This window comes from Apis cerana, linkage group LG2, assembly GCF_029169275.1.
Source record: "Apis cerana isolate GH-2021 linkage group LG2, AcerK_1.0, whole genome shotgun sequence".
Taxonomy (NCBI): domain Eukaryota; kingdom Metazoa; phylum Arthropoda; class Insecta; order Hymenoptera; family Apidae; genus Apis; species Apis cerana.
In genome coordinates, this window is record NC_083853.1 from 15,452,766 (window position 1) to 15,471,086 (window position 18,321).

The 18,321-nt window shown below is 28.7% G+C and overlaps 2 protein-coding genes and 1 long non-coding RNA gene across 5 annotated transcripts; 2 read left to right on the top strand and 1 right to left on the bottom strand.

Annotated features, from left to right (window-relative positions):
* Positions 1-121: 121 nt before the first annotated feature.
* LOC133665699 (uncharacterized) lies at positions 122-800 on the top strand. Its single transcript, XR_009828900.1, has 2 exons — positions 122-434; positions 665-800. It is a non-coding gene; the product is annotated as an uncharacterized LOC133665699 (long non-coding RNA).
* A 298-nt stretch (positions 801-1,098) lies between these two features.
* On the bottom strand, positions 1,099-7,794 carry LOC107992502 (rab11 family-interacting protein 2). Its single transcript, XM_017048426.3, has 7 exons — positions 6,410-7,794; positions 4,138-4,176; positions 3,257-3,503; positions 2,775-3,153; positions 2,430-2,701; positions 1,906-2,350; positions 1,099-1,813 (listed from the first exon to the last, which is right to left on the bottom strand). The coding sequence occupies exons 1-7, from the start codon at positions 6,438-6,440 to the stop codon at positions 1,637-1,639; spliced, it is 1,590 nt and encodes a 529-aa protein (XP_016903915.2). The 5' UTR covers positions 6,441-7,794; the 3' UTR covers positions 1,099-1,636.
* A 1,007-nt stretch (positions 7,795-8,801) lies between these two features.
* LOC107992496 (Na(+)/H(+) exchange regulatory cofactor NHE-RF1) lies at positions 8,802-16,321 on the top strand. Of its 3 annotated transcripts, none has more exons than XM_017048414.3 (3): positions 8,802-8,957; positions 9,142-9,594; positions 13,320-16,321. In XM_017048414.3, the coding sequence occupies exons 2-3, from the start codon at positions 9,169-9,171 to the stop codon at positions 13,671-13,673; spliced, it is 780 nt and encodes a 259-aa protein (XP_016903903.1). In that variant the 5' UTR covers positions 8,802-8,957; positions 9,142-9,168; the 3' UTR covers positions 13,674-16,321. The 3 variants fall into 3 exon arrangements, with proteins under 3 accessions (XP_016903903.1, XP_016903902.1, XP_016903900.1); XM_017048413.2 differs by having other exon boundaries at positions 8,820-9,056; XM_017048411.2 differs by having other exon boundaries at positions 8,820-9,594.
* The last annotated feature ends 2,000 nt before the right edge of the window (positions 16,322-18,321 follow it).

The following is an 18,321-nucleotide window of genomic DNA, read 5'->3' on the forward strand; positions in this document are numbered from 1 at the left end:
AACTATGTTCAATTTAATGAAGAAAGTTCATCAACAGATTTTAAAAATAATTTCTTTAATTTTTTTATAAATATTTCTTTACATTATCATATTTATATATATCATATTTATAGATCTTTTAATTATTACGATATTAAATAAATTCATAAGCATTATGAATTAATATTAATTATGAATTAATTATGAATTATCATAAATAAAATATACAAAGAAAGGAAAATCAAGAGAAAAGAATTAAGAATTGATTATCAGCGCTATCTCTCTAATATTAAAATTAATTCTTCACGATGTTAAAAAATTATCTTGTTCATGATATAGGATTGTTTATGGTAGGAAAGTCATTGGTTATAACATTCAAATTCTTAATATAATAATAACACGAACATTTATTTCGTCTATGTATTTCGTATATACTTTTTGATGATCAAAAAATGGTGCTTACAATTAATTCTTATCCTATCTCTATTTTTCCTTTATTTTCTGTCTTTTTTTCATATCTATACTTGATCTGTAAATGACCATAGACGAAATATAGTATGTCAATTGAATGCACTTTTAATTTATTCTTTTTTATATAATATACTACTATAATTCATTTTAATCTTTAGTGTAAAAATATATATAAATATATATATTCTGTATTCTTTTTGCAATATATTTTTAGGATAACAATCTGACAAAATATATTTTGATACATAAAACAAATATGTTAACGTGACATTGAAAATATGTGACAATGTACTTAGTTCTTGTAATATTTCCGAGATGTGGAATAAATGCATTAAATATTAGTATTCTTATTTGTAACGATATTATTACGTTATATATATACGAACGTCTCAGTGGGAAATGTTATTTTTTTATTGTATAGGTAAGTGTAAGTACTTATATATATATATATATATTATAAAGAATAATTATTATATATCCTATTAGATATTTAGATATTAATTATATACAGATTTATTTCGTTACAATTATATCATTTATTATGGTATTATTATGCTCTACATAGTATAATATTTTTGAAAAATTCAAGATTATTGATTTATAATGATTTATAATGATAATAATGATACTGAATAAGAATATCATATGTAATAGTTTAATATTTATTTTAAATATATTTGTGAAAATATGATACATATTGTATGAAGAAATTTTCATGTAAATATTAAAAAATACAGATATTGTAATTATATTTGTTGGGATCATACTTTGGACGGAAATAACATTTTTTGGATAAACAATTACATTTGGGAAGACTAGGGAAACATTTGTAACTTTTTTTCTTATTTTACAATAGTTGGCACAAACACCATATTTTTTCATTACCCGTTAAAATATTAATCTTAATAGCATTCTTTGTTGAAACAATAACGAAATATTAAATTCAACAAGAGTTTATACACTTTTAAAAGCGATGTCACTTAGAAATACGTAAAAATTAGTTAAAAATTCTATTTGTTAATTGAAAATAAATTAAAGCGCGTCAACTACAAAGTAGTTATAGTTAAACATGTATAAAATGATTGGAACAGATTATACTGTGCAATTATCACTAATTCCTCCAAATGTCGTAATTAACCTCAAAATCAATATTAAAAATATCAGGACAAAAAAGCATTTAATTATTTTACTGATGACCAGGTGATGACAAACGTCTTTGCGATTGATATGGATTTTGCAATAAACGTGGCGAACATTCAATTACTCGCAGTAATAATGCATCTATATAATCTTCCAAATCGGTTAGACGTTTTTTCTTTTCTGTTACTTCTGCTTGTAATTGTAATGTTAGCTCGATGAGATCCTACATAAAAAAATTTAATTACATAATTATACAATAATTATATATTATTTTAACATTTTCAAATTATTGATATATAATGTAGCAATAATTACCTCTCTTGATTTTCCTTCAAACTGTGTCAGAACTTCATGTGGTAAATGGCTTTTTATTGTTGCCGTAGTTTTAATTGCATCTTCACCTCCTATGATAATTCTTTCCGAAGATAAATTATTATCGTCATTAAATTCCTTGAATTTATTCTCTTTTTCCTTTTTCTTATCCTTTCTTAATTGTTTTTCATCCTTAGGACTCCAACAACCATATTTATCTTCTTTCTTCTCTTTAAATTTTTCTTCTTTCACATTCTTTTCTTTATTCGATCCTAATTTATCTTCTATCTTATTCTTTGTTTGTAAAAGTTCACGTGGTGCAGGATTCGGAGTCTCTGAAGTTTCTTGACGTTTTAAAGTTGAAGAAGGCGAATTTACAGATGATGTTTCACAAGATTCGACCTTTGGCTCATCTATTATAATTTTCGGACTTGGTTTATTTTCCCATCTAAGCATTTTAAAAAAATATTAATACAATTGTTTTTATTCAGCGAAATATCATATTTAAATCTTTTAACACATTTTACCTTTTAACATTATTATTAACTTGTTTACCATAAAGCTTTAAACCCCACTCATCTTCTTTGATATTATCCACCTTGGATAAGGAGATAGCAGAAGAGCTCACAGAGAATCGTGGGGGTTTATTCGGTACCGAATTCGCTGGCACTGATGGAAGTTGATGTGTTTCAAAATTATTATTGGAGGAAGTAATTGATGTCACCGAACCTACTCTATTACTGCCAACTACTGGAGTATTTAAAGATGATGCTGAACTCTTATGAGACAAATCGTCGAACTAAGATATACAGTTGATATATACGTTATTATAAAGAATGAAAATGATAATATATTGAGTAAATTTTATTTACCGTAAACTCATCTTCGTCTTCGCTAATAACACCAGGATCGGCTTCACCTGGTTCTTGTTGCGTAGTTCGAAATTTATGTTCTTCTTTTTCGTCTAAATCATCTCCTTTATCCAAATTATGTTTGCTCTTTCCTTTCACACGATTTCCAATCGATTTAGCTAATTTTCTTAAACCTTTACGTTTTTCAAAACTGCCTATACTGAGTAAACTTCCACCTATTGAATGAGCAGCTGTGGATAATTGACCAAGAGAACTTTTGTGACGTTCTTTATGACTCAAATCAGTTAAGCTACCAGCTTTTACAATGAAACCTATTTTTACTTCGAGTTCACCTCTCTCTTTCGTATTTTCTTTGCCTGGTTTACTCCCGAGTGTATACCTAAATGTAATCGAAAGTGTTAGTAAAAGTATGTGTAACTTATTTATTCTAGTACTGTTTTAATCATTTTAAATCATGAATAATATGATTTTAAATATCAAACCATCTGTTCCTCGGTCTTTCGTAAACGTCAAAGCTGGATAAAGGTATGCTGATAGTGCCGAGAAATTCGTCAACTCCCAAGAAATTACGATGGAGGGCCGTAAGGACAATTTCCGCAGTGTTTCCTTGCTCAGGTATAAGTAACTCGCATTCTTCGTGCCATTCTACATCCTTCGAAGCTTTCTCCTTCACAGACGTTTGATATTTTTCTTTCCCGAGCGCAATCGTCACGAAACAATCGTTGGACTCTGCGTTATTAGGTTAAATGATTTAACGTGGGTGGAAATCATTTAACGTAGGTGTCAACCATAAATTTAAATTAATAAGTCAAACAACGAATGTTAAAATCTCGCAAGAAATGATTTCAATTGTCTAATCATCATTCACATGAATTATTTTTAATTCTTTTATATTGTTCAGACAATATTAATCATTCCATCATTGGCTGAATATTTCAGATTTGAAAACAATAATAATAATATAATAATAACAATAACAATAGTAATAATATTAATAATATCAGATTGTTCAACAATAATTGAAATTATGAACGAATGTTTTTTTTTAAGATTATTAATATTTTGTATTAAAAAAATGACAATGCGAATCGTTATATTATAAAGTATGTATATATGTTGTTCAGCTTTATGACTAAACATTTTTACATACTTCGATATTTGGAACACAAATGATGCAATGGTAACAAAAACTTATTTTTCATTGTTTTGAAATATGAACCTCTTTGATGAAACAAATTTACTGACATCGAAAAATTGTATTACGCTGTTTTACGAAATCTGATATATATATATATATGACATTTTATTATAATATATTATATAAGGTCTATTCTTTATTTTAATGATCAATCAATATACTTACTATGTTTTCCTTTAGTTAACAAATTTTTCGCTCTTTGAACTGTGAACATAAAAAGAAGTTTTATTAGACATTACAGAATAAGAAAGGAATAGATAAAAAAAGAATTATCAATTTATTTAAATAGTAAAATTGAAAATTTTCATTGAAATCTTTATCTATTCAAAAATGAGATAAAAAGGAAAAGGCGTATCCGCATGCTTAATTATGAACGATAAAATATTATGCCAGATGTATCTGGCGAGAATATGAAATCGTTAGAATATGTCAAATAATATTTTATGAAGAGTCGCATCACAACTGAGAAACATAATAACATACCTTCTTATACTGGTAAAACCGTAAACGTATTGGTTCTCGGCTATTATTCGTTGCATTCTTACCGTGAAACCGCGCTTCTATCGTACCGCTATTTTCCAAGTCTCTAATATCTTTTTTCACACAACGATATAAGATCAAGAAAAAATTCTATTTATTTATCGTAGCGTTAATATATAAAAATTTTTTTTCTTATTATTATTATTACATCATATTTCGAAATGATAATTTTTTGAAACAACATTTATAAATTGAATTTATATTATCTATAATCTATAATTATGAGTAATATTTATTATTATGTTTCATTTTGGTCATGAAACGATAATGTATAAAAGCGTATTATTTGATGAAAGCGCGCATGATCATTTTTTAAATCGAATGAAATATATTATTTTCCTTGATTTCTCGCTAAATAAAGTTGATTCAGAAGATGGGAAAATCAACTCTCTCTATACATGTTTCCACGATCCGATTAAACGAAGCGAAAAGATGTGTCGGTTAGACATAGCGTAGCAGCTGCATCAAAATACCGTTTACTCGTAAAGGAACATTCTTAACGGTCCGAAGTCCCAATTAATTGGATTAAAATATTTTTTTATTCATCAATAAAAAGAGTCTACCATGATTTATCATAGTAATTAATTTTTAATCTTTAAATTAAAAAAATTTTAATAAGAAATCTTTAAATTAAAACAAAAAAACTAGCAGATATATATATATATATATATGTATATAAGATAATTTTTCTTTTATTTTTCTTCAAAATGACAAAATAACAATTTTTCTTCAAAATGACAGTTTTATATATAATAAAGCAAGAAATATAATTTAAAACATTGTTTATTGTTTTTAATCCAAAAAAAAAAAAAATAAATAATCGGGATAGAAAAAAGAAAAGGGTACTTAATAATAGATATACGATCCTGCGCAGAGGATATATAATACTTACACATGTACGAATGAGAAGGGGAACATCAGCTGCTTCTACATAAGTACATATGCTTTCACACTCTACCTATTTTGCATTGAAACGAAAGTATTAAAAGTTTGTCAACTTGCAAAAAATCTTTTATGATTAACATTAGCGATAAAAGTAATCCGATGATATTTTTAAACGAAAAATTATTGAAAATAATCGTTGACAATGATTTAATTTATACAATATTTATATAAATTTTACTAAGTAAATTAAATAAGTCAGTTTTCGAAATTTGATTCATCGAATATGTGGGTCGTAAATAACCGCGCGCGATTTAAATACATTATCTTTATTTTGGCAACGATCAAACACATTGCAAAATATAATGTTGTGACTTTTATGCCAGATATTCGTCTAAAGTGAAAATGTTTATATCTACCGAGGAACTAGAATGTAGAGTTTGTACTGTTCGTGCACGTAATTAATGAAAATATGTATAGGAATGCACATATAAGATTGTTATCTTTTTGATTCAAGCCATGTTCGTGTTTTTAAGGTATTTGAGTTTTCACCGCCTCTTCCCAATCTAACTATCGCGTTACGCGACACTGCATTTGAATGTGATGAAAATTTTCTTGGATATTTATTTTTTAAAACTTTTACAAAAATAAACTTTAAAAGGAATTATATACATCGAAAGTTGTAAATTCACATTAATCACTTAAAAATATCGTGATCGAAATCGAGGTAAGTAAGACACATCACACTAGAAAATTATTATATATATATATACATATATATATATACTATATTCTTAAGAGACAATGTAAAAGATCTACTTTCTCAGTAAATAAATTTCTAACAAGCTATAACGAGATTGGAAGGTTTCGATTGCCTACATTCATTGAAGGATACGTAACCTAGTCTACATGTAAGCATTAATTGGTTTATATTCAGTATAAACCACCTGCCGCATAGATCATATTTCTATCCGTTACGTTATGGAACTTACTTCGAAGTTCCTAGTATACATACCTGTCACTTGAACGTGCGTCGGACTCCACATTTTGTTCGATTCAGTTACAGCGTACGATCACAAATATTCATCTGTTGTTCTTTCTGCGACGAGCCAATCTACGTAACTATCACTACTTTAATGTCGATTACTGGCATTACGCGTTTTGGTTTCCACAGCTCTATGTACTACGTAAATTAACCACACCAACAAACTATCCACCGATGCAATGTATGAACGACAACTGTACTGTTGACTAGTGTTCGAACAACCGCTACGTCCGCCTTGCGCATCGCGCACCATTACGGTAACTATTGCGCATCCAGTTTTGCGCATCCACTCATGCTTCGGGATCGTATGATATATTTCAATAGCCCTACGCTTACTATATTATTGATATATATTTTTATTAATTTAATTTAAGTAAATAATGAATTAATTTATTTGAAAATTTAAAAGAAATTTCTTTATCTTTAAAGAAATTCGACTAACATAATATTAAAATTATTACAAATTTTTGTAACTTATTTTGTGAAGTAACAATTTCGTTATTCAAGTATAAATAAACAATTTCTTTGTTGTATATTTCAAATAGCAATTACTTTGTTACATTTAAAAGGAAGTTTATATACATCGTACATATTTAGAGATATGAAGTAGTCCATCAATGTGTAATCATTGTGATTAGTCATCGGTAAAATACGGAAATACACAAGTAAATAGAAATTAGAGAATTGAATGTGCAAACATTGTATGTATAGTTTTGTAACTAATGAATAAATAAACAATACATATTTCTGATTAATTTTTGTAATTGAAATTTTTTTACAATTGAGAGATATTAATGATAAAACAGTTTTAAATATTAATGAATTATATGAAATAAAATAGATAATTAAACAATTTTTTAGAGAAAAAAAAAAATTTATTATATATTCGAAGAATTATATCTTGATCAAGTCGTTTTATATTTTTATCATGTATTATTTTATCACAGATTCGTCATGGTTATGTTATCGTAAGATTTATTTTTTTTTATCATACATATAGTACTTATTTGTCAGATTAACATTATGACGATTGTACGATGATATATGTTTGCATATTATAGACCATTTAATATTTATAATCAATATCGATTATAACATGTGATTTATACCTTGTTGTTCATCCATTGAATTTAAACAAATAGAAATTTTAATATGTATGTAATTAAATATGTAAAATCTTATAAATTTTAATTTAAAAAAATTTTAATCTATATACGTATATGCGTTAAATATTTATAAATATATTGAAATTTTTTTAAATATTTTATAAATCATAATTTCCTTTAAAATTTAATGAAAATGCGAAATGCTATTGTTATTTCGATAAAAAATGATTAATAAAAAATTATATTTTTACGAATATTAATATTATACATAGTATTTATTGCATATTCATACATATATATTCATATATACATATCTATTAAATTTGTAATTAAAATATTTAATGCTATAATGCTTTTTTATCATAATGTCACAACTCAAACAGTACATTGAATTTAAAAAATTTATGCATTTTTAAAAACAAATGTCGTATTACGTATATGTAACGTATAAAGTAATATTTCATACAATTGTTCTTCGCATATTTACAAAATTTCAGAACGTACCAAGTCAAGTTTGATGATTAATAAAAGTCACTTAACAATTAGATCGCATTTTAACTATAATGCAAGAAAATTCTTTAATAAATATTAAAAATTATGCAATGATTTTTCTTTCTCAATTGTTATGCATTTGAAATTATTTCCATTTAACATATATGATACATTATATTATATCGCATAAAGATAATTTTATCATTTAATTTATTTTATGTATTAACACAATTCTTTACTCATGAAACATACACTTGCAATAGATATTTGATAGTTTTCATAAAGCAATAATCATAACAATTATTTTGATTATAATTAATAAATAATAACAACTATAAATAAGCATGGAAAAACAATATATCCATATATTAATATAAAAATATAAAATTGTGAAATTTTAACCGTGATTTATATTTTGATCATATATTTAGTTAAATTATTTTCTTAATTTGCCGACAGATGGTGCTATGAGCAAATAATAGCATTCCATTACATCAACACGATCAGTGTACAGGTTCACTTTCGTTCTTTTAATTCTCTTTCTCTCAAAATTTTTAATTTATCTTTTTTTCTTTTCATTTTATTTTCATATTTTCAGTTTTTGATTAAAATCAATTATATTTTGCATGAATTTTATAAGCATTACTTTCAATCTGTTATTAAAATCATGATATTTCTAACTGTCATGATAATTCTAACTGTCATTTCGTTCGCGGTTTTGATCACGTGATCTCGTGTACGCATGAACCAACCTTTAAGTTTCGAATCCCCCACGCTAGTGCTTACTGATTCACTTCGATTCACGACGATGCATACCGCCAGTCGGTTCGAATAATCGCCTCGTGGCAGGTGAAGACGAAAATCGGCGAGGCCGAGCCTGCCAGCTATCCAATCACCTAGTCAACTAGTCGCCGTATGAGGTACGGACGAACCACGAAACCGCACCTCAATTTTCCACAAGAAATTTTGTTACCTATTGCGGTGCGATACGGTATACAAAATTTCGCGTAGCTATCCGTGTAACGTGTTACTTTTCTGTTTTCTTTTATCACTTAGTCGTTGATTGGTCTCGATTTGTTTCGATTGTTTTTTTATTTCGTTCAGTGCACTACATAACTACAAGGGTGAGAAATGTCTTCTTTGAAGGGTGATAAAATTCCATGTGCCCGACTTTGCCATATCGTCAAGTGGGATGATTTTGACGGATATGGATTTAACCTACACGCAGAAAAAGGAAAAAATGGTCAATTTATTGGTAAGGTGGACGACGGTTCTCCTAGTCAGGCCGCTGGTTTACGACAAGGTGATCGAATCATCGAGGTTAATGAAATCAACATCGCAAACGAGACTCATAAGCAGGTTGTTGAACGCATAAAGGCTTTTCCTAATGAGACGAAGCTTCTGGTGGTCGACCAAGAAGCCGACGAATATTTCAGGGCCAACAACATCGTTATCAAGGGCACTATGGCGAACGTCAAGGTGATCAAGACCCCAGAGAAGAATCCGAATAGTAGCGAACAAGAAGAGCTTAACGGCAGCAATGCCTCAACTGATGAGGTGTGTATCATTTATTCCTTTATTTATTCGGATATTTACAATCATTTTATTATTTTTAAAGTTATCTGTTGCTAATGTGGAAAATCTTAGAATTGAGAGTCCACTCCACCTGTTGCTTCGATAATTTGTATCGTTCGATAATTCGTTATAACCTGTCATGTAAACATGATATTTTAGCTATCTATATATCTCTTTTTCAAGAATTATATATATTTTGAGAAATATTCTGCTTTTAATTAATATCATAAAAATGATAGAATTTTTATTCTATTTCTAAAAGTTCTAAATAATTTTTAAAAATTTTAAAACATATTTCTTTTATCACACACTGTATAATTTTGTTAAAACATTATTTTCTTTATCATTTTTTGAATCATATAAATTTGACTGGTTTAATTAAAGCGGTAAATCATGTTTCATCGTAACGTGTTTTTTTGTTTCTTATTTCTTTCTTGGAATTAAAGTGAATTTTGATTTTATAAATAATCACTATATAATATCTGTTCGCAATTCATCTTATCAACATATGTGACAGAATGTTTTTTAAAGAGAGAAAAATGTTATTTTTTTTTTTTATATATATATTTTGAGATAAGCTAAGTAAGTGTTTCATCAGTCTAAGTTTTCGAACATCTGTGTTTGCTGCAATTTACGAGTAAAAACAAGAAAAAAGCTAACGCGCCATACGTGGGGAATGTTGCGTCGCTTTACCATATATTATAGTATGCGAACGAATAAAGTAGAGTTTCAATTTCTCATTCTGTATTCTAAAAATATGAATTGCACGAAATGCGATATTTGAATATGACACAATTCAGAATAATTTATTCATCGATCTGGCAGATGTTGATCGATGATCTATAATTCGATAATAAAATTATCTTTCATCCTGACAAAATTATCGATATTAAAACTAATATTTCACAAACAGATGTTGCGCAACTAATGCACATATATATATATATATAAACATATACATGATAGCAAGTGTTTAGAAACTTTTGTATAATATTTCGATACATTGAATGTTCTCCGTTGTATTTAGGAATGAAAAACTACAATGTAAGTACTTACATCCGTTGATTTTTTTCTGGTAAAACGCCATCCGACGATAACATGTTTGATACTCCTATCGCAGCTTCCACGAATACTATTCATCTTGCATGTCTCATAATTGCAACCATTAATTATATATTATAAAAATCTCTTTTCCATTTCTCTTTTTATTTTATCACTTTATCATTTATAATAAATTTCTAAATTCTTTTATTTTTTATCGTTCTAACGTATTATTAAAGTCGCTTAAAAAAACCAAGCAATTAACTCGTGATCAATGGCATTCTATTGATCTATAAATTACTCTTTTTGTTTAACGGGAAACGAATAGATTGAAATTTACGATGCAATCAACCGTTTCTTTTATTCTTTTCTTATTTATTTCAACGTATCATGTCCGCAGTACGTAAATCCCGACTTGGTAACAAAATCACAAAGTAAAATCAAATACTGGGAATTTTTTCTCAAGGTCACGAAATCGTATAAAACCACTTTGTGTTTCCTCGTTAGTTATTCCTTCTCTCTCTCTCTCTCTCTCTCTCATTCCCGCCTCTCGTTCGAGAGGCAAAGTTATAAAGTAAGTAATTTTTCTATTTCGGCATCAGTTTCCTCGTTTCCGTTGCGATTCATCGGTAAGCATAAGGAGGTAAGTGTTCGCGAGCATCGAGTGACTCATTCGTTTTGTTCGCAAGCGATAAGACACGTAAATAAAAAAAAAAAAAAAAAAAAACATATATCACAAGATTCGTTTCTTAGTTATTATTACACGCGATCAATTTTCTCGATGGAATTTCAAGACGCGTGACGAAGTTTATCGGAAATGTTTCAATTGTTCGGCCATCGGTTCTCTCATTGAACCGATATCATAACCATTCTCGCGTGTAACAATTACGGTGTTAATCGGCGGAAGTTACTCCTTTAGAAAATGGGCGCATTTACGTCGTCGCTGGCCTTAATTCGTCTTCATGGGATCCGCGCTCGATCATCTCGCTGCGATACTTGCTGGAATCCGATCACGCCAACTATCTCGCATCTCGATCTCCAAAGATTTGTCCTCCGCCGATACGATTCACCGGATTTCCGCTCATTTCTGCGGCGTAAAGTTACGTAAATTTCTCGCTCTTCGTACCAACTTGTATACGTGTATATATATATATATATATATATATATATGTTTGTATATGTTCATCCAGGGTAAAACAAGATACGAAATGAATCGACTGAACGTTTTCTAGAAATGTCGCTTTTACGCGTTCCTCGTTGTTCACGATTCGTCGGTTCGATCGCTCGTGCAGTAAATACATAGTTGATCGCCTCTCTACAGGCTGCTGGTCAACTTCCTGTCACCATTTTCCGTTGCGCAATAGAGCAAGCGCGTGCACGAACGAGAGGGAAAATCGTTTACTTCGAGTGGAAGGAAAGGAGGATCTTTGGAAATATTTCACGATCGGTTGGAGAGAGATGGTAACGATGTCACGGGTAAAATCGGGTGAAATTCTTTCGTGACAACGACGCCTCGAAACTCCGTTATCCGCTCTTATTCTATTTCCGTGTGCATCGATTTTTAAAGAAAGCGTGCCAAAATGTCGGGGCGAATGCGTATGCAGATAAGGTCATCTCTCTCGAAAAGAATCAGGGCATTAGGCGCATATCGCGTTCCGCTCCTCGAATTAATTAAAAACTGTTGAAAGCATACACGTATCACAGGTATCGATGCATCCGTTCTGCGGATTTTATCCTGTCCAATTCTTTTTTCGATCGATCTTTCGCGAACTGTTTTTCCCCGAGCAGAGGATAATTTGAAAAAGGATGTTCGATTTAAGGAGGTTGGCTGATTCGTCTGGTTTTAATTATGATTGGTTACAACACTGTTCAATTGCATGAAAAACAAAGAAACTCTTCTGAGAGAATTAATCAAGTTATCTCTCAATGCCGCGGCATAGATTCTCGGTTTTTACGGAGAGGTTGCCTCATTATTTTAATCTGTGTTAGTCATTCATATCGAGCCTTTTTTATTCGTTGTTGTATCATCAATTATTACGATCAACGTGTGAAAAGATACGCGATGTTCGAAATCATTTGGTTCGCGAGTTCAATTCCTGGAGAAGTGAGATTTTTTTTTCTTTTTTCAATTTCGGACAGTGTGTTAGAGAAGGACAAACGAACTAACATTATTTCGAAGAGATTTAAACGGTGTGTGGTTTGGAACCGGTTTTCCGTCGCGCTTGCCTTTAGTCGATGGAATTCCTTTAAGTACCGTTCGGAATATTGCATCAGGAGCCAAGGTCATTTTGAACCTCTTAGATAAATTTGCCCATAGTTTTCGACTCCCTTCTTCCAAATTTATTGATCTTTGAAAAAAGGTATACTATTTCTTAATTACCTTTTGCTTTTACTTTCCGTTGTTCTAAAGCGAAATATTTCCCCGTAGCGTTAAAAATAAAAGTGTCTCGCTCGCCGATTCGTGTGAAAAATTCACTTGATATTTTCTTTCAGCGCGATCGATACGTGACACGAGTATCTTCCATTATCTTTCGTCCCCCTTTTGAATTTTGCTTTGTTTCTCTTTGTTCGTTATGAGAGAGAGAGAGAAAGAGAGAGAGAAAAGAAAAATAACGATATACGTATATTACAGATAGGAAGGAAATAAAAGGAATGTTTATTTTCAGAACGCACAAAAATCAAGCGGGTCGAACGATACGTTGCACAGCGAGAGCAGCACGGTGTCGGCAAGCGCAACGAGAACGTCGACCAGAAGCGAGAACGATAACGAAAACGAGAGCGAACGCGAAGAAACTGGCCAAGAGAACGGGAACAGTATTAAGAACGATACGACGACGATGGCGCACGTGCATGGCACAGGGAACGGGAACGTTACCGGTAACAACGAGTCACGACAGGGTTTGAACCTGAAGATGAGTGCCAAAGAACTTAGAGCCCAGCTAGCACTTCGCAAGAAATACGATCCGAAGAAAGAATCAATCGGTTTCAAGGACAAATTTGACATCGTGCAAAAATTATAACGGCAATTTCGTCTGCCTCTTTTGATAATTTGTCGACTATGCGCGGTGCTCCTTTTTATCTCGCTATTAATAGATAGAATCCTTAACGTCGATTTATTCGGACGTACGTAACATTCGGACGTTCATACGCGCTCAACTGAACGCATGTACTGGCATGCGCACAGTATTTTCAGATTTCAAACGATTTTCGAAACTTCTAACGTAGATTCATATACGCACATATGTCCGTAGTTTCTTTAAAATTGATTAATATGTCGAATATGAATGTTTAATAAATATTGAGAGAACAATGCACAAAGATAGTACGAATTATTTCAAAGTGCGAACGTTGAAAGATATTCCAGTCGATTGAAAAAAGTTTCTTGTTCTAGTAGACTATACAGTAATCTTGTTTACTATAGCGAAAATTATGCGCATCAAGGACGATCGCGACGATGCGAGAGAAAGTGTAGGACGTTGCGCGACGCGCGTCGCGTGACGTGTGCGTCATCGATAATTTCTATTATTTCTTTTTTAAATTTAATATATCGCTCGTTCTTTTATTGTGCATTGAAAGAATTTATATCTTTCGAAGCTAAGATATCTGGAAATTATTGCGACATAGAAAAGAAAGTTATGATAAAATCGATCGATATTTGATGCAGTAAAGATTCTGCCAACATTCGTACGGATTATGTAATTTAAGGAATGTATCAGCGTGTAAAAATACGACGAAACAATAGTGAGAAGATTTGGGCGAATTTCCTCGTCCCATTAGAGGTTGCACATAGCGTGTGCGACGAACCGAAAGTCGCAGGATTTGCAGGAAACTATTCTCTAACATTGCTAAATATTACGACAACTTGTTGTGTAACTTTCAATTATCGTCGTCGTGATCCTTTTGCGTCGTGTTTCGTATTTTACGTGAATACTTAGAAACTAGATGTTTTATTTTTTTTTCGCACGATATGTACCGGTATACATTTCATTTTGCGATAATTTCTTTAGTCATGATAAATATCGATAAATTTTTTATCATGTATTCTGATTAAATATTACAACGAAAGAGAATAATTTATTATTGATTTTCTTTCTATTTTTTTTTTTTTTTTGAGAGACTTTGTGCAAATTTGAGATCTAGTTAATTTTGTCTAAATATACTTTTAGTCGAGTAATGAATATCAAAATAATGCATTTAATATTCAATTGATAAATTAATTAATCATCATGTTTCGGATCTAATATGAATATTGATAACAAAATTCTCAAAGAATATTATTTTAAAGTATAATTTTTTAGAATAACAATATATTGTATTATGCGTCTACCATCATGTGAAATAGATAAAATCAGACGCTTTTGTAATTATATGTTTTCTTATTCAAAGCACGACAAACATAATTGTTCTTTTATCCATAATTTTGTTGAAGTTCTTATCATTTTGAAACAAATTTTATAATGTGCAAAAAAATATATTTTTTTCATGACGTAAATCGAAAATAGATAAATAGAAAATTATTTAGTTGTCATAACAATGAATAAATTTTCAATTACGTAAATTGCAAATATAATAAAATAATTTTGTTATAGAAAGAAATTAAAAAATCTGTAAGAAAATTACAATTAGAAAACTAATTTTTGTGTAAAATTTTATTTATTTATCATTTTTATTGTATTTAAATTCAAATTCAAATTTCTTGGTGTGCTTTTGCCTTTTACTAATAATCAATGTGAAATGAATTCAAATTTTAATTTGATTTTGAATTGCGAATGTTAACGCTGCATATTACAGCGACTAATTGATCGATCGTATTCTTGATTAAAAACGTCGAATCATTTAAAATTATCGGTTAATATTTTGTATCGAATATGTATTGTATAAATTTTTACATATTTTTCGTTTTATCGCAATATTTTTGCGAAATTCGATGTATACGCATGTTCATTTTTGTAAATATTAGATTTCTGAATATCAAGATCGGTGCAATCTATTATTGCTATTATCTTATTTTATATAATAATTTCTGTGGCGGCCGCTTTATGTATAACGCGTTCAAAAGTTTTATTCGAATTTAAAAATAAAATTAATGTATCGGTATCCAATTTGAAATCATAAGCTAAATTTCATTTTGAGCAATCAAAAATATTTTATTTACTTTTTTTTGATAATTATTCAATCAAGAATAGATTCCAAAAATATAAATTTTAAATTTAAAAGATCATTGGAAATGAAATTGATATCAATTAAAGTTTAAGCTGAATACGGAAAAATATATTTACAAAATATGCCACAGTGTCAAATTTGAATCGATGATTCTTTATATTTAAAACTTGTATTTTTGAATTTTTACTCATATAAAAAAATATATTACAAATTTGTAATCACTGAAAACAAAGTAATATTTTATAATCAATATATTATATTTTATAACACTTTTTGAAGTATTAATTCTTCATACGAATTATTGCACCGATTTCTTGAAATGTATATAAATGCTCTAATTAAGAATTAAATACATATATTGTTACAAATTGCACATGTTTAATGTATTTTGTAAGCATAACTTTAAGAATTAGCTTTGATGACAATACTTGATTGTACGTTATTCATCAAATTATGTTTATTTACATACATCTCTGTATAAATAGTATTGTACGTATGTATATTATTCATGTTTTTTTTTATGACCTTTCTTTATTATTCATTTGAAAATTTATAACTAATTAATGTTCATTATTATTTTAGCATAAATTGTGGTTTTTCATCTCTTTAAAGAACTGATTTTAAATAAAGACAAACGTTAATATGCAGAAATATTATTTATAGGATTTATTTTTCAAATTATAAGTAATTTAATTTTATATTAAAAATGTCCAGTGAATTTTTTTTAATTTATCGTTTATAACACAAAAACTCTTTGTACTATTTTGTCAATTTCAAGGTTAGTGATACAGCATAGAATAAAAATTTGATAATTGGAAATAAAATTTTCAAAGGATAAAGTAGAGTAAGAATTAACAATCAGCGTCATTTCTTAATAATTTTTAACTTAAAAATTTGCTACTTAAAAAATGGCGTTGATGGTCAATTCTTATTATATGTCTATCCTTTTCCTGTTATTTACTTTTCTTTTCTATCTATTACGTGTTATCTACAATATTCTAGAGATGGCGTTGATTTCCTAATTTTTACCTCATTTCTGTTTCTTATATTATTTGTTATTCTTCTTTATTCTCTGAGACGGTAAAATATCAAATTAACTTTATTGTTTTGTTTACGTTTTTTTTGGTTTAAAAAAATTTTTTTTAAATTAATTTTAATAACTTATTTTATAACTTATTTTTTCATGTATTGTTTACAAATGACATGTAGATAATTTGTGAGATTTGATCATTGATATCGTTCTTTTTTTTTTTTTTTTAATATTTCAATATTTTCAATTTAAATTTGATGTATTTAGATTATAATACATTAAAGAGAATAAGAAACACTAATTTTATTTATAATCGATATTTTAAAATATATGAAATGAAATTTTTCATATCTATTCTACTTATTATTTTATTATGGAAAAGCATTCTAACTTTTTTTAAGATTGAAATTTCAAAATGTGAAAAATTCCACAAGTGATGGTGATACCATATTTGTGATATAATTTCTAAAATCAATAGATGATTTATCAAAATTCCTTGCACGATCGGTAAATTTCAGTACATGAGATATTAATATGAAGTCTATTCTTTATCTCGTCTGTAATTTAGAACAGGATATGTTATAATCATAAAGAAAATCTAAAATTTTATATTTTTAATACTTGTTTACCTTTATTTGAATTATTATAAAATATTTGATTCGATGAATAATTATAAGAAAAATTTATTATACTCTTTTATTTTGTTTTCTTTTTTTGTTATTCATGTTTATATAAAATGTTTATTTTAATTAATTTTTAAAATGCGAAAAACTTCTATATCTTGTCTTGTTGATTTGTCGATATGATTATTTTTATAGTAAAACAATTTTCTTCGCACGAAAAATAATTAATTAATCAATTAAAATTTATCGATTATAAAAATGTATTAGTATTAGCATCGATAATAAATTTATTCTATAGATTTAGAAAAAAATATGTACAATAGTAAATTATACAAATGTATATAGATTTGATATTTGTAAGGAATAATATGTATACATATGAAAGAGTGCATTAACAATGCATTGATAATATGGGAAAAAAGGAAAAATATTGCGAATAAAAAAAATAAAATAAAGTAAATAATTAGTAAATTATAATCTAATAGATCAATAGCATATAATATGAAAAAAAAAAAAATAGGGGAAAAAGAGTTGCAAAGACAGATTATTATTTGATTGATAAGTGGAAGCAAGAAGGCACGACGGGATTGAATATAGTGCGAGTGAGAAAGAGTATATGAGGCGGACATATATGGATGCAGGGTCCGAAAAGCTCTCAGGTTACGCCGACGGCGCTAACCGTTTTCACGATATTTGCTTTCCTTGTTCCACTCTCTCTTCCTCCCTTCATCTCTATCTTTATCTTTCGTTTATCCTTTCTCTTTCTTTTCCTTCTCCTTCTATTTCTCTTTCCTTCTTTCCTCTTTTCCTTCTCAAACTCGCGCGTACACACTCACATCTCTCTCGATCCAA

Excerpts from the sequence above, each read along its gene's own strand:
- LOC107992502 (XM_017048426.3), bottom strand. The coding sequence starts at position 6,440 with ATGTGGAGTCCGACGCACGTTCAAGTGACAG. Across the intron at positions 3,504-4,137 it reads GTTAACTAAAGGAAAACATA|AGTCCAACGATTGTTTCGTG; the intron begins GTAAGTATATTG and ends CTAATAACGCAG. Across the intron at positions 1,814-1,905 it reads TTGAAGGAAAATCAAGAGAG|GATCTCATCGAGCTAACATT; the intron begins GTAATTATTGCT and ends TTTTTTATGTAG.
- LOC107992496 (XM_017048414.3), top strand. The coding sequence starts at position 9,169 with ATGTCTTCTTTGAAGGGTGATAAAATTCCATGTGCCCGACTTTGCCAT. Across the intron at positions 9,595-13,319 it reads GCAATGCCTCAACTGATGAG|AACGCACAAAAATCAAGCGG; the intron begins GTGTGTATCATT and ends GTTTATTTTCAG.